General features: G+C 38.4%; 2 protein-coding genes across 7 annotated transcripts in view; one reads left to right on the forward strand and one right to left on the reverse strand.

The window, feature by feature from the left end:
- Positions 1 to 4,229: 4,229 nt before the first annotated feature.
- Fbxo48 (F-box protein 48) lies at positions 4,230 to 12,091 on the reverse strand. Of its 2 annotated transcripts, XM_063229541.1 has the most exons (4): positions 11,999 to 12,068; positions 11,474 to 11,852; positions 9,335 to 9,676; positions 4,230 to 8,731 (listed from the first exon to the last, which is right to left on the reverse strand). In XM_063229541.1, exons 3-4 carry the CDS (start codon positions 9,638 to 9,640, stop codon positions 8,570 to 8,572), a joined length of 468 nt encoding a protein of 155 aa, XP_063085611.1. In that variant the 5' UTR covers positions 9,641 to 9,676; positions 11,474 to 11,852; positions 11,999 to 12,068; the 3' UTR covers positions 4,230 to 8,569. The 2 variants fall into 2 exon arrangements, with proteins under 2 accessions (XP_063085611.1, XP_003469090.1); XM_003469042.4 differs by lacking the exon at positions 11,474 to 11,852 and having other exon boundaries at positions 11,999 to 12,091.
- Positions 12,092 to 12,263: 172 nt separating this feature from the next.
- Aplf (aprataxin and PNKP like factor) overlaps positions 12,264 to 13,808 on the forward strand; it is an 88,683-nt gene continuing 87,138 nt past the window's right edge. For 3 of the 5 annotated variants that reach the window (XM_063229539.1, XM_063229537.1, XM_063229536.1), the window contains exon 1: positions 12,264 to 12,613. Coding sequence is in view for 2 of the 5 variants with exons in the window: in XM_063229536.1 (XP_063085606.1) it covers positions 12,518 to 12,613 (96 nt within the window). In the remaining 3 variants the exon portion in view is untranslated. The remainder of the gene's footprint in view (positions 12,614 to 13,808) is intronic. The other 2 variants (XM_063229535.1, XM_063229540.1) reach the window with 2 other exon arrangements.

The raw sequence follows: 13,808 nt of genomic DNA on the forward strand, positions 1-13,808 counted from the left end.
AATTAGATATAAGCTAATATAAAGCTAGAGGGAGACTGGGCTCTCAAAGAAGTCAGCAGGATGCACAAAAACATCAGAATTGCGGCTTAAGGCACATTTGAAGAAGGCCATGGCCAGGCCTATGTGCCTCCTTAAGGCATAAGCGCTAACTTGGAATTATAATTAGCACCACCTGGTTCAGGAAGTAAACTGACTGTTGTTTGACTCTTTATCCTGTGACTTTGCTGTGTAAATTATCCTTGATAAAGAGCCTTGGTGGCAACCAACTTCCGGGACCCCTCTTGCCTCTTAGAAGCTATTCTTACTCCCCAAAAAACCTTTCCTGCTCTTACTCATTTGTCCTTGTAATTCTTTCTTTGATTTCAGGGGCCATGAACTTGGCATATCTGACATCTATCTAGTAAGTTGGGATTTATGTTTTCCCCTGTATCAATAAGACACCTTGAGGAACGAAAGCTATTCTGTTTATCAAGTTTGTCAAGGTTATAAAAGTTAACAAGAAATGTATGAAATTCAGTGAAGACAAATTTAAAACACTCCTGAAGACAAATGGAAATATTTCTCAGTCCTGGAGACCATAATCTGATACCATAAAGATTTGAGGAGAGCTAACTCTATTGAGTGCCAATATATAATAAATCCTCTATAGTTAAAACAATATACAAATAGATGGACAGACTTGGGTTGAAAGTTCAGAAATAGAAACAAAAGAGAAATACACGGTATGAATGAGATGCCACCTCAAGTCACTGAGGAAAATAACATTAATGAGTGGTGTCAGGCCCAGTGGATAGCCATTTGGAAAAGATAACTGGAATCCTTAACATATATCACATTCCAGGAAAAACTCAGAAAGAAAAAAATGACTCATACAAGTAATAGACAAAAACTTATCTATAACATTACTGTGGGGAAAACATTTTAAATTATACTAATCATATAGATACAAAAGCAAAAAGCAATACTTTTGACATTAATAAAAAGCTTTGTGGATAATATGCCATAAGCAAAGTCTAAAAACAAATGACAAGTAATAGAAATATAATTGCAACATGTTACAGGTAAAGAGCTAACCTCTTTAATTCATAAAACACTCAAAAATGGAGAAAGCATAGACTCATGTATACCAGAAACAAAGAACACATCAGTGTTTCTTAAACATAATAAATTTATTTATAGCAAGATAAATGCAAATTAAATGTGTAAGAGAAAGTTAATTTACCTAAACATTTGAAAAGATTCATGATAAATCATTTGGGAAAAAATCAAGCTACTGTTTCTCACTTTCAGATTGGTATGCATTCAGAAGCTTGAAAATGCAATTTTTTTTCTGGGACAAATTGAGGGAAATTGGAATTTGGCTGGATATTAGATGGTATGATTCTTGTATGAAAATTACATTTCTTGGTTGTGATTTTGAAGTGGTTATATGAGCAAGTGTAAGCCTTCAGAAATACATGCTATAGTAATTATCCTCGACATTCTTGAGGACTTTATGGCAGAGGAGACTTCTGGCCTATACTGCATCTGGATCCTGCAAACAAGAAGTCCTGTAAGACCACGGCGGAGTAGAAATGAGCCGTGTTGTAGGGTGCTCAGGCAGAGTGGGCCTATGCAGCAGAGACTGCGGGACTTTACAGTGCAAACACTTGGCCCTCATTTTCTGTTCCAGGAACAGTGTGGAGTTGGGAGGGGATCAAACACAACATTTATAATTAATCTTGCTCATGGAAAGGACTTCCCACATTTCTGCATCAATTCAGGTTCAGCACATTACTTGGTCTTTTTGAGTTTGGTCTGCTAGATAAAATGCAGGGTGTCCAGTCAAATTTAGTTTCAGATTTACAAAGGAATATGTTTTCAGTGTAAGTATATCCATACAACATTTAGGACATACCAATGAAGTAATTTATTGCTTTCTATATTTTACTTGCAGTATCTGGCTCCCCTATTTGGATTCTCCTCTTCTCCCTTTTTCCTGGCATTGGGGTAGCTTAAATCACAGCAGGGAAGCTACGTTGGAAAGTAGTCTCTTCTCTCATCATTTTGTCATAATCAATTGCAGTCTGTTCTCAGCAGAGTCAGAGCTCAGGGTTGGGGATCCTCCTCCAACTGTCTTTAACCCACCTCAGATCTCACTGTTACTGCTATTACCCTAAAGACTCTACAGCATCCTTTGTCTCGCTCCTGATTTAGCTGGTCAATCCCACGGCTTCTGCTTTGGGGGCTCTTATGCCTTAGTGCTCAGTTATTTCTACTTATGGCCATGGGAACTTTTTAGTTCTCCTCAGTATCCCACTAAGCTGGGGGAAACTCGTGGGTTCCCTTTATCACTTCACCCTCTTTGGAAGTCTGGTATGAGTATATTAAAGTTTTGTGCCAGCACAGTGGCACGTGGCTATGATCCCAACTACTTGAGAGGCTAAAACAGGAGGACCCCAAACTCAAGGTCAGCTTGGGTAATTTAGCAAGAAGGGGGTGTCTCAAAATTAAGAAATAATAAGGACTGGAGATACAGCTCAGCATTCCTTGCCTTCAGTCTTTAGTACTACAAAAACATACAAAATAAAAACAAAAACAAGAAAACACAAAAAACTCTTTGTATTCTGGCCCATTATTTCTAAATGCTTTTTATCTTTAAAAAGTTCCCTTTTATCTTGTTTCAGTTTAAGTAATTTTTTGTTGTTCTATGTCTCTGTGCATAAATATTCTTTTTATAGTATTCTAATCTGCTGTGAAATATATGCATTATTTTATTACTGTAGTTTTCAGTTTTAGAATTTCCGTTTTTCTCTAGTTTTCTGGCAAAAGGTTTCACTTTAATCTAGTTTCTTCATCTTTTCTCTATTTTGCATGAGCTTACTAATCAGAGTTATATTCCAGAAACTCTGCTAACTTAATCCTTGCAACTTTGTTTCTATCATCTGTTTTTTCCTTTGCTGCTTTTTATCATTTGGTCTCTCTTTCCCTTTCAGAATGCCCGGTAAGTTTTTACCTTGAATGCTGGCCTGAAACATGGAAAATTGTAGAAGCTCAAGGTATCATCACACCTGTGACTTATTTTTAAAATGCTTCAAAAATTAATAATAAAACAAATGTAGAGACACATTAACGGGTGTATCTAGGTGGATGGCATTTGGGTTTGAAATTCTTTTTTTTTTTTTTTTTGTCTTTTTCCTTTTTACTGGTACCGAGGATCGAACTCACGACTGCCTGCTTGCAAGGCAGGCGCTTATGCCGCTGAGCTAAATCCCCAGCCCCGGGGTTTGAAATTCTTAAAAACAAAAACTTGGGAGAACATTTTTGGTACCTGCATCTGAGTTATTTTTTTCTGTCTTTAAGTTAACTTGGTGAGCATTTGTGGAGCACTTACCAGGTATTACCTCCTTGTTCAGGTGCTGGGAAGTGCTGATGAACCAGGCAATCAGATCATTCTCTTTTAGTGTCCTCATTCATGAAACAGAGATGGAATAAAAACACCCGCCTTACAGCATGGCGACTAGAGAGAGCAGGTACCCAACCAGCAATGGTCAGTGTAACTCAGCAGTTCTGTCCACTGCTGATCTCATTTTATAAATTGATGGTTTTGGCTTTTCAACTTGAAACAAAAATATGAAATCTTCCATTTTATGTATTGTTACTGCTCATCTTATTTTTGCTAATATGACATTTGAAATCTTGTGGAAAAGATACAAAATCAAAGCAAATATTAAATTAAATTAAAATGGCTAGGGATATATTTTAAAAAATAAGATCTAAAGGCTACATTCGTTTTTACTGTTAATTATGTCCTGGTCTAAGATTGGTAATAAAGTAAAAGCAAGTAAAGAAAGCTTTCTAAATTTACTGTTAAAATACTAGATCTTAAGCTAATTAAAAATTTTACAATACAGGAAATACTGAGTACTTTCCTTTCAAATCTTGCTTCTTATAGACACCATGTAATTAAGTTACCCACCACTAAGAGCGCTCGTCCTCTTGTTCTGCTCCGTCCACTAAGCTGTGAGACACTAATGGCTTGGTCTGATAAATGCAGGGTTCATTTTAAGTCCATACCATACAACTTACAATTAAATTCTAACGTGTCCCACTTGGTGTATACTGAGATCACAGTTTGTAATTTACTATGCAAAGAATAGTTTTAAAGCAGTAGAATTTTTTTAAAAAGCCCCAAAGTTTATTCATCTAAGTATTATCTGCAAAATCTGACCCAATAATGTAAAGTCATGTGATATTTTTGACATTAAGTTTATTTAAAAAAATAACAAAATATTTTTTATTTCTTATTTTCCTTGTATACTTTTGAGAAGACTAACACAAATATACATTAGCATTAAAATCAATCATCTCACATACCTTAACAATTATACATTGCATGTCTATACAATCTTTATGACTACTACTAATTTACTACTACTATAGCAAATCTGTGACTATGATAATGCAAATTTTAAATTACAACAAAGTAAATTTTATACATTCAGAGTAGGATTGAAATAAATAACTACAGAAATAATTCAACATTCTATGGCGCACATACTGTGTGCCAGATCTTAGGAACACAAAAATAAATAAAAAATGGTCCCTGCAATTAAGAAGTTCACAGTCTAAAGGAGGGAGTAAAAAAAAATAAAACAATTTAACATAGTGTAACAGCTTTGTGAATGGTATGAACAAAGAAATACAGAAATCTCAAGAATCACTTAATTCTTAAGTGCAGTTAAGAGCTCGTCAAAGTGATGCATTTTGGAGAGAAAATTTTCAAGTAAAGAATTAATGGTGAATGAGAGGAAGAATATTCCAAGTGTATCACACAGCCTGCGCACAGGCAGTGAAGCGAGGGATTTAATGTTCAGGGAACTGCAGACAGTTTGGTACAGCTGAAGCAAAAGTTATAGGGTAGGACAGCTGTGAGAGAAAAAGCCAGCGAGGTAGGCTAGATCACATCATTAAAGGCCCTATAGGCTCTGCTAGGGGAGTTTGAACTCTACCTGCACGTAGGTTTAAGTTTAAGTGAAGGGTGAAACGCTAATTTGGGAGTTTTAGAAAGATGATCCTGGAGACAGTAAGAAAAAGGAATCAGAGGCAGATCACCAGTTTACATGTTTCTATAGTAACCCCAACTTCAAAAGAGAATGAGAATTAGGTAACGAAGAAAGACACATAGAAAAGCATTGGATACTTAGGTATTTGGATGATAAAGTAAGAACTGATTGATGACTGGACATGGAAAATGATGCAGAACAGTAAAAATGGTCGCTATCAGGAAACACCAGTTCACTGAGGTACAGGCTGGAGGGAGATGGATTCGTTTTATGAGATGTGACATCACCAGCACCAACAACAGCAGTGATACTGGAAGGGGAGACAGCCTCGCCTCCGATGTCCAGGATATAAAGAGATCAAAGGACAGCCGTCTGAGCTGCAGTGAACGCCGACACATAATGAACAGACGAAGGCAGGGAGTCCTTGAAGGAAACCAAGAGCACTGTTAGGGGGCAAAGAAAAATCCAAGACAGTCCAGCCTGAAACCCTGGAGGAAAGAGTTACAAGAACCGAGTGTTTATATGTGTCAGATACACCAACAACTAAGACGCATTGAATGGATTTGGCGGCTAAGCCTCTGCTAGCCTGCCGAACAGCATTGCAGTCATGGGGATGGCTAGATGGGAGCAGGTGGAGAAATACGGGATGGAGTCAGAAGCAACAAGCCTCATGAGGACATAAAAGGAAAAGCACGAAAGAATATATTGTATGATACCTCAGAAACTCAGGTACACCACATCCTTGCAAAATAGGCAAGGCTTCTAGTGCAAAGGCTGAAACGCAGTTCGAGTTAGTTCAGTACAACTGACAGGCAACGACTGGAACTGTGGTCTTTTAAAGCACTCTTTTGATGGACTGAACCCAGGGTCTTTGCACTGAGCTCTATCCCCTCCCCTTTCCATGTTTTACTTTGAGACAGGGTCTTGCTAAAACACTCCGGTGTCCAGGCTGGGTTTAAACTTGTGATCCTCCTGCCTCAGCCTCTCAGCGGACTGGCGTGGGGTATTGAATATAAGCATGCCTCTCTCTGCAGCTGTTTCTCACGACTGTTGGCTCTACATTCCTTTATAGAGGATCCACTTCACAGTCTCTCATGCTACTGAGTAAAGAGCCTCTGTATGAGATCCTGCAGGAGGGGGATTTGGCTCGTTTCCATCCCTAGTCTTAACACAGAGGCCGGGGAGGCAGGATATCACAAATGTCCTATGGAGAAGTGAGGCGAGCAATTCTCCCTCCATAGGGTAATCTCTATTAACAGAGAACGCACGGCAGAGCTGCTGCTTTGCAGCTGTCCTTGGCAAACTTACTTTTTCCTCTCATCAGGTTGTTGCCTCTCCCTAATCCTTTTATATTCTTTTTCTTTTTGTTGACACCCTAAATACTGAAGAGAAGTCCCAGCTAAATGGTTAAGATATTAAATGATAAATCGTTCTTTAGATTTGCAGTATCCAGAACATCTGACAATATAAAACCCTTCCTTGTTCTTTAGTCTTACAATCCATGAACACAAAGTACGTAAGCTGATGTGCTTTAACTTGCAGAAAAGTGATGTATATTTAAAAAGCACTATAGAAACTAGCCCTAGGAGGCTGAGACCCACTGCAATATTCCAGAGAAGGAAAAAATGTGTCACACACTAAGGATGATGATCACTGCCTTGCCACGAGGACCCTTCCTGCCCTATTCATCTCTTCTACCTCTATAAAAGCTCTTTGTGCTCCTGAGCCCCAGAAGACAGAGATTTGAAGCTGTAGTCATTCTGTCTTCTCAGCCCTTGAATAAACCTGATTCCTTCCCACCGTTCTTATTTCCTAAGAATTATCCTTCAAGTGGTGAAGAGCTCAGAACTATGCCGGGAACAAATTGTGATAGAAAGGGAAATCCATACCCATTAAAGTAACAGGTAACAAATATGTGTACATATGCTGTTGTACACATATACTATTTAGAAAAATGCTCTAATGGGTTTGATTTTCCCTGTACTTTCAAAATTTCAAACTATATTCTTAGTTTGAAATACACTCTTATTAAATAAGATTAGTAGGATATCTACTAATACACTCTTATTAAATAAGATTAGTAGGATATCTTCTTTTCCAATTACATTTTTGTTAAGAGGGCATGTACAGAAGACAATGCTGTGGGGTCTAGTACTAAGACTTCATGACTAGCAGAAGGAACTGGGGTAGAAGGCATACGAAGAGAGGACTAGCGGCCTTCAAATATTTAAGTGCAACAGTACAGAATAAGTTTTAGAGAACAGAACAAGACTAGTATGCAAATTTACAGCGAGGGGGGCTTCAGTTCAACAAGGAAAAATTTCAAATGATCAGAGTAGTTCTGCAGTGTAATAGGACTGTTTGTGACATGACAGAGATCCTGCTACTAGCAGTGCTTGAACTTGGGCTGGCTTCGTGTTCAGGAAGGGAAGTTACTGAATAGCTTTGGAAGCTGGACAGCTGGATTTTCAAGACTTCTTCTAATTTCAAGAAGAGAGAAGATAATAAATCATCTTATTTTTCATGCTACAGAGCACATTTTAAGAAAAATCCCATATAAACTAAAATGGTTTATAGATAATTTTTGCTATAGTGTTTACCAGGGTTACAGTGACAATTTGCGAGAGGGAACACTATATGATTTGCTTTTATGAAAAAGAGGAAAGTAGAAATAAAGGTTCTAGGGAAGTTATAAATTGTAACGACGTCAAGCGTTAAGTTTTCTCAAGAATAATTTTTTAATATGGAGATAATGAAAAGGAGCTGAAAACCCATTATTTTGGTTTCCACAAGGAGAACACTAGATGGTGCTATTTGGCTGTCAGAAAGATTTACTAAGGAAGACACTGTGTGGCAGTTCAGCAGGTGGTGCTCTGGACACTCCCCATGAATTTTTACCCTTAAGGATCATGTTAGGTTTGGGGGAAAGTAATAAGAATATTAATTTGATGAAGTTTAACCCTAAAATTCGATTACTTTTAAACCAAACCACAAGTTTAATATTATTTTAAAATAATTTCACTGTTTGACAGTACAATCTGATTCCATTTAAATGGAAATTTTAGCTACTGAAATTATTAAAAAAATCCCTATTTTTTTCACTTAGCTAGTCCTCCAAAATCTAGTTACATCTACTCTTGATAGATCTTAAAAGACAGTTTCTTCAAGTTGCTTATGAAATTTTAAAAATTATCCCTAGCAGAAAACACTAGTTTCTATTGTTTAAATTACTGCAGTATTTTAACACAAGTACAGGAAACAACACATTTTGAAATAATTCTATCAGTATATTACTTCTTATAAATAACATTTCATGATTTTTTACAAGACAGTGAAACCATAAAAATACTTTTACTAAAGTGCAAAATAAATATAAAGCTTTACTTTTATATTTCCTACTGTTGCCCTTTGTTAAATATTAAAAAGGTGGAGAAAAATGGACAGATAAAAATACACGTTTTGCACCCTGAATCATTTTAGTTTTAAACTCTCAGAGTTCCAGGACTTGTTTATGATTTTTTTCCTTATCTCTCCAGTTCTGCTTCAAGAATTTCCCCCCATGTATCTGCATCCATTGGGTACATGATTTTTTCTGGTAGGCTAATGGGAGAACAGATGTTGCTATATCTGCCACTTAGCCATTCGTGTTTGACTTTACTCTTCTGGTAATTCCTCAGTAGTATGACCTGCAAGGAGCAAAGCATCATCATTTCAAGGGAATGTTGTAGGTGGTGGGTTAGTTTGTTTTTTTAAAACTAGAGTAGCTGACCCACAAGGGCTAACAAGAAAATTAGACATGCATATTAATGAATGTTAATACACATATCATGCACAATATTAATAAATCAATGTGCATAAACATGCATGTGTATATATAGAGAATAAGCCAAAGAATTTACTGGAGGCTTTGAATAACGTGGGGTAACAAGAAAGAGCTGCTTTCACTTAACAAAGGAACACTTCTGAAGATAGGATTTGAAAAATATAGGATAGATGTAAGAGAGTCCGGACAGTGTTTAGCAGAGAAAGACTAATAACAACTTTTATTCATTTCCCAAAGTCAACATATTCTGTTATTCTGCATATGTAATTGTACTGAAGTAAATATGCTCTGTATATTTTTCTGCACATCTAATCTCCTCTCCTCCAAAGTCAGCACAGTTTGTATGTTGCATACTCTGTTATTCTAATATGTAATCTTACCTCCTCCAAGCAGAAGTTAAGAGTTGCTTCACAACTCCTACAATGACATTGTCAAAAACACTGTAAATCGCAAAGATTAAACTTACCCTCCAGGAATACCCATTCTCTAGGTCATTATCTATTTCTCTTTGGCACACAGCTCTGACAGTCAAGCAGTGAGGCTTCCATAAGGAGTCACTGTTTCTTATTGTGTAATTCCAGCTCCTGCAGGTCACTGAAGCTCTGCACAAACTCTGAATGTCTAGCTGACTGAAAATTTTAAAAGTCACTTCTGGAGGAAACAGTTCAACGAAGTTATTTTGACTCTTGTTTTTTTCCTTCTCAGCATTCACAGAGTTCAATTCTATGTTACAAACTTTCACTTTACTGTTCCTCTTGGAATTTTTCTGCATAGCTTGATGTTTTAGTAAATTATCTTCATCTGCAACCTAAAAAGCAAAATTTAAACACAATTTCTTCACATCAGACAGTAAATCTTACTCTCAATCTTACTTTTTTGGGCATGATTTGCTGTGTTTATTTGTTTGTTTGTTTGGACACAAGGTCTCACTATGTAGCTCAAAGTGGCCTTATGCTGTTTTACGTAGCCCACACTGGCTTCGAACTCAATGGCAATCCTCTTACCTCAGCCTCTGAGTGCTGGAATTATAGGCGTGCAGCTGCCCAGCATTGGGCATGATATGAAGAGTTTCTCAATCTATAAAACAGGACAAATCCTGCTTCTCTATTCTGTGTTCTTTACAGGGATAGTTATAAAACATATAGCCTCATGTCTGAATTGCACATGGAAGGGTTTTGTTTCTTTAAATTTTATTTAAAGGAAAAAAAACCCAAAACAGTACAAGGGTACAAGTAATACAGAATTTCAAAAAAAATAAACAGTAAGAAATCACTAGTTAATAGATTACATATTGTCATCTTAGAAATAGTTGTTCAAGTTACAGGATTAAAGCATACAAAGTGGACAGTCAAACAGTGAGACTGCAAACAGTTGAGTTCAATGATCCAACAAAAACTTAGTAATATGGTCATCTATCTTACACATCTAAACACACTTGCTCCTCTAGAGCACTTTCTTTTCCTCTCTTTTTTACAATAACATTTATACATTTTGGGTTTTATTACTCCCATAGTTCTTATTACTTTTTTGGAAGGGTCTTCTTTTGAACATTTTAAGCAAATGAACTGATTTCTAAATGTTTTATTTTCTTCCTGAAGAAAATTATCTAAAATAGGGAAATGACTCTCCATGTTAGAACCATTACTTACTAAGTTTAGTGATAATGCCTACAAGAACACATTTAAGTATTTACTGCAAGTACTTCTGAAAATGTACCTGGGTAGGTAAGATTAAACTCTTTATCATTAAGTTCTTTATCATTAAGTTCTATTATCTTTTGGTAATAAGAATTGTGTAACTAATTGTACCTAATGGGTAGGTACATTCACACAAACACTACCTGAAATGGACAAATGGATAAGATCCCAGTTATAAAGGCACAAAGTTTCAAATATGCAATTCTGCTTCCCTTTTAAGACTATTGTTTTAGAAATAGCCCCTTTAAGACATCCCATATATATAGTCATAAACTAAAGATGGCGGGTTACTGAGACCATCACACACATAACAAGTATAAACAACGTAATTTAGTTAGGTGTAACATGTGACTAATAATTTACTCAAGGCACACTGGCGTATGCTTCTGAATCAGTGTAACCGTAACTGTGTACACCACCCCTGAACTACATTTGTATACAAAAATGGCTTGTATTTACTTAAAATCAGTTTGTGGCATTTTGCTCTTCCCTTTAAAATGAGGGGTTCGGATGTAACAAAGGGACTTGAGATCCTGCTTTTAAAAAAAATTAGCTAATAACAGTTCCCTTTTCTACAAGTAGTACTCAGTTATGTTTCTGAACTTGCCAAGATCACAGTGGTGTGCATTCATTAGGTTGTTTATGATCCAAATTAGTTGTGGTAGTTAGTAATTGTAATGTCTAGGTTTAACAGAGGACTTCCTCTTGAGAGTTGAGGAAGAAAGCAAATTGGTAAACACAGTTTAAACCCAGAGCAAGTTTTTGTCACGCCCATTTTCGCTTCTCGCAATCATTGCAAACCAAAGCCAAACCAACGTGCTCTTGAATCTCATAATACAATTGTACACTGCAGTTAAAGATTTGCTACTTCTTCCAAGATCTCACTATAGAATAAAATGCTTCCTCACCTCGAAAGAATTCCACAGGAGGTGTATGAAAGCTTTTGATTTTAATTAGAGATGCAGGACAGGTTCTTAAAGTTTCACTAATAATCTTCCAAGTTCAGTTTCAACCAGATGTCAGGAAAACTGCTCCCTTTCTGTCCCTTCTCCTTTGTGTATCAAGTTTTGCTCAACTGCCTTTCCAGTTAGATGAGAGCTCCTCTCCCTTTTAAGTGTCCCTGGACCAAGAAGTTGGAGGAGCGGGCGCTGCTCGGCCAGACTGGATCTCGGAGTCCCCCACCGTGTAGGGACCCCGGTAGGAGTGGCGACTCCGCGTCCCCTGCAGACCACCATTCTAACACGGTCTGTGTGAGCTACCGCTATCCAAGTCCCAAGAACTCGCGCACTGACAAGTAAACAAAAACAACGTAGGCAACGTCAACGTGGCTCCTAAAGGAAAGGCTGCTAAAGGAAAGCTGTAATTGCACCGAGGCCGCCCCCTCCCCGGGCGTAGAAGCCAATAGAACACTGGAAGAAGACCTTCCTACTTACAGCGTCCTACTGACTCTCCTCCCACGATTCAAATTCTCCGGGATTGGAGTCCTTCCCCGTGGTCCTTCACATCCCACCCATTTTGGCCCCACCCCCTCACTGGAATGGCACAGGCGCAGAGGGGCGGCGCAGTGCTTTCTGGGATTAGTAGTTCTCTTAAGGGATTTTAGCTTGGTTAAAGGAGAAGTAGGAAGGCAACAAGGACTACAAGATCCGGCGTCCTATGAAGTCGGTGGGCGGTGAGAAAGGTAGAAGGGGGGAGAAGCCGGGTTTTCAAACCGAAATTTGCAGGCTGTCAGAGCGGGGAATCCCCGAGCGCGTCACTGGCTTAGGTAGAGGGCGGGACTTCGAAAACTGCACTGGGCCCCTGAGTCCGGGCTGGACCGCGGTCACCCGAGCTGAGTTTGGCTCCTCACCTCCCCTTGTTTCCTTGAGGCCTGGACATGGCCCGCCTGTCTGTGGAAGGCGGAAGCGGCTGCAGGCGCCCTCTTCTCTAGAAGGAGCCTAATTTCGCCTGCCATGTCGGTGGGTTTCGAGCTGCAGCCGCAGGACGGCGGTCCCCGGGTGGCTCTGGCGCCGGGGGAGACGGTGATCGGCCGCGGGCCCTTACTGGGAGTAAGTGTGGAAGGGGACTCGTTGGACACGGCGATCCTGCAAGGTCCTTGGGTCCGAGGGCCTTCTTTCGAACCTGGATCTATTTCCCACCAGCTGGTCCTGCCTGTCTGGATTTTAGAAGTTTGGGGCAGCGCGTTTTATAGTCAACTTTAGTCAACTCACAAACATTTATGTAGCGTTTAAAACCCACTGACTACAGTCATCATTATCACTTTAACTAGGGGTTGTTTATATGACTCATCAACTAAGAATACATTTTAAAACGTAAAGTGTAAGCAAACAAACCTATTCCCTTCTTGGGGCATTTGGTTATTACAAGGGTTGCGAATATTGAATAATTAGGCCTGGAAAGCCTAAAATGTTTACATTAGCACCTAGCTTATTTCAGCAAAGTTTGTCCACACATGATCTTGTCTCCCCTAGGCTAATTTGTTGTTAAGCTTTGGGTATTTTTGAAGGACCAGATAGGCCCTACTTGTATTATAATGTCATTTTTTTTTAGTAATATCAGTAGATAAACCTTAGAGTAGCTTTGGATACTCTTCCAGTCACTGGCCTAAGGACACTTTTTATATATGAACTAATATGCTTTTTTCAAAACCCCACGAACCAGATGCTTTTATTATCACCATTGTTCAGACAAAAAAATTGAACCATCAATCGGTTAAAGCTTTTGGGCGCGTATTGCCATAAAACCGTATATTCTCCGTCCTTTTTGGGACGATTACGAGTTAAAAAATTTGCAAATTGCTTTTGGAACTCTACAGAACTCTTCCTCAGTACATCTGTCTGTATACGTGTGCGTGCTTCCCCTAACATTCAGCATTTCTCATGTTATGCCCACTTTGTACGTCCAACACTGTGGAGCTTGAAAAGATGAATTGGTTGTGGGGTCCCTATTCTGTGGGAGTTTTCTCTTGGACTGTTTATACAGACCTATGGCAGTTGATACCAGAGAGTAAAGAGCATTGATTATTTTTCTGGTTAACTTTCAGTGTCTGAATGGAACCGTTGGTTTTAGCCTTGCACTGTTCTGGGAGCAGGAAAAGGAGTAGTGGAATTTACAGTTGTCTTATGGAAGTTGATTCTAATGTGTGTGTGTGTGTGTCTGTGTGTATGTAAATACACACATATATGTATTAAGGTTATAGATGAAGAAATTAATGTTGCTGTTGTTTTATTCCTAATGGGCCAC

The sequence above is a fragment of the Cavia porcellus genome, unplaced genomic scaffold (assembly GCF_034190915.1).
Source record: "Cavia porcellus strain 051 isolate PalLab524CR breed Dunkin Hartley unplaced genomic scaffold, mCavPor4.1 scaffold_18, whole genome shotgun sequence".
Lineage (NCBI taxonomy): Eukaryota > Metazoa > Chordata > Mammalia > Rodentia > Caviidae > Cavia > Cavia porcellus.

Excerpts from the sequence above, each read along its gene's own strand:
- Fbxo48 (XM_003469042.4), bottom strand. The coding sequence starts at position 9,640 with ATGCAGAAAAATTCCAAGAGGAACAGTAAAGTGAAAGTTTGTAACATA. Across the intron at positions 8,732-9,334 it reads AGAATGGGTATTCCTGGAGG|GTCATACTACTGAGGAATTA; the intron begins GTAAGTTTAATC and ends TGCTCCTTGCAG.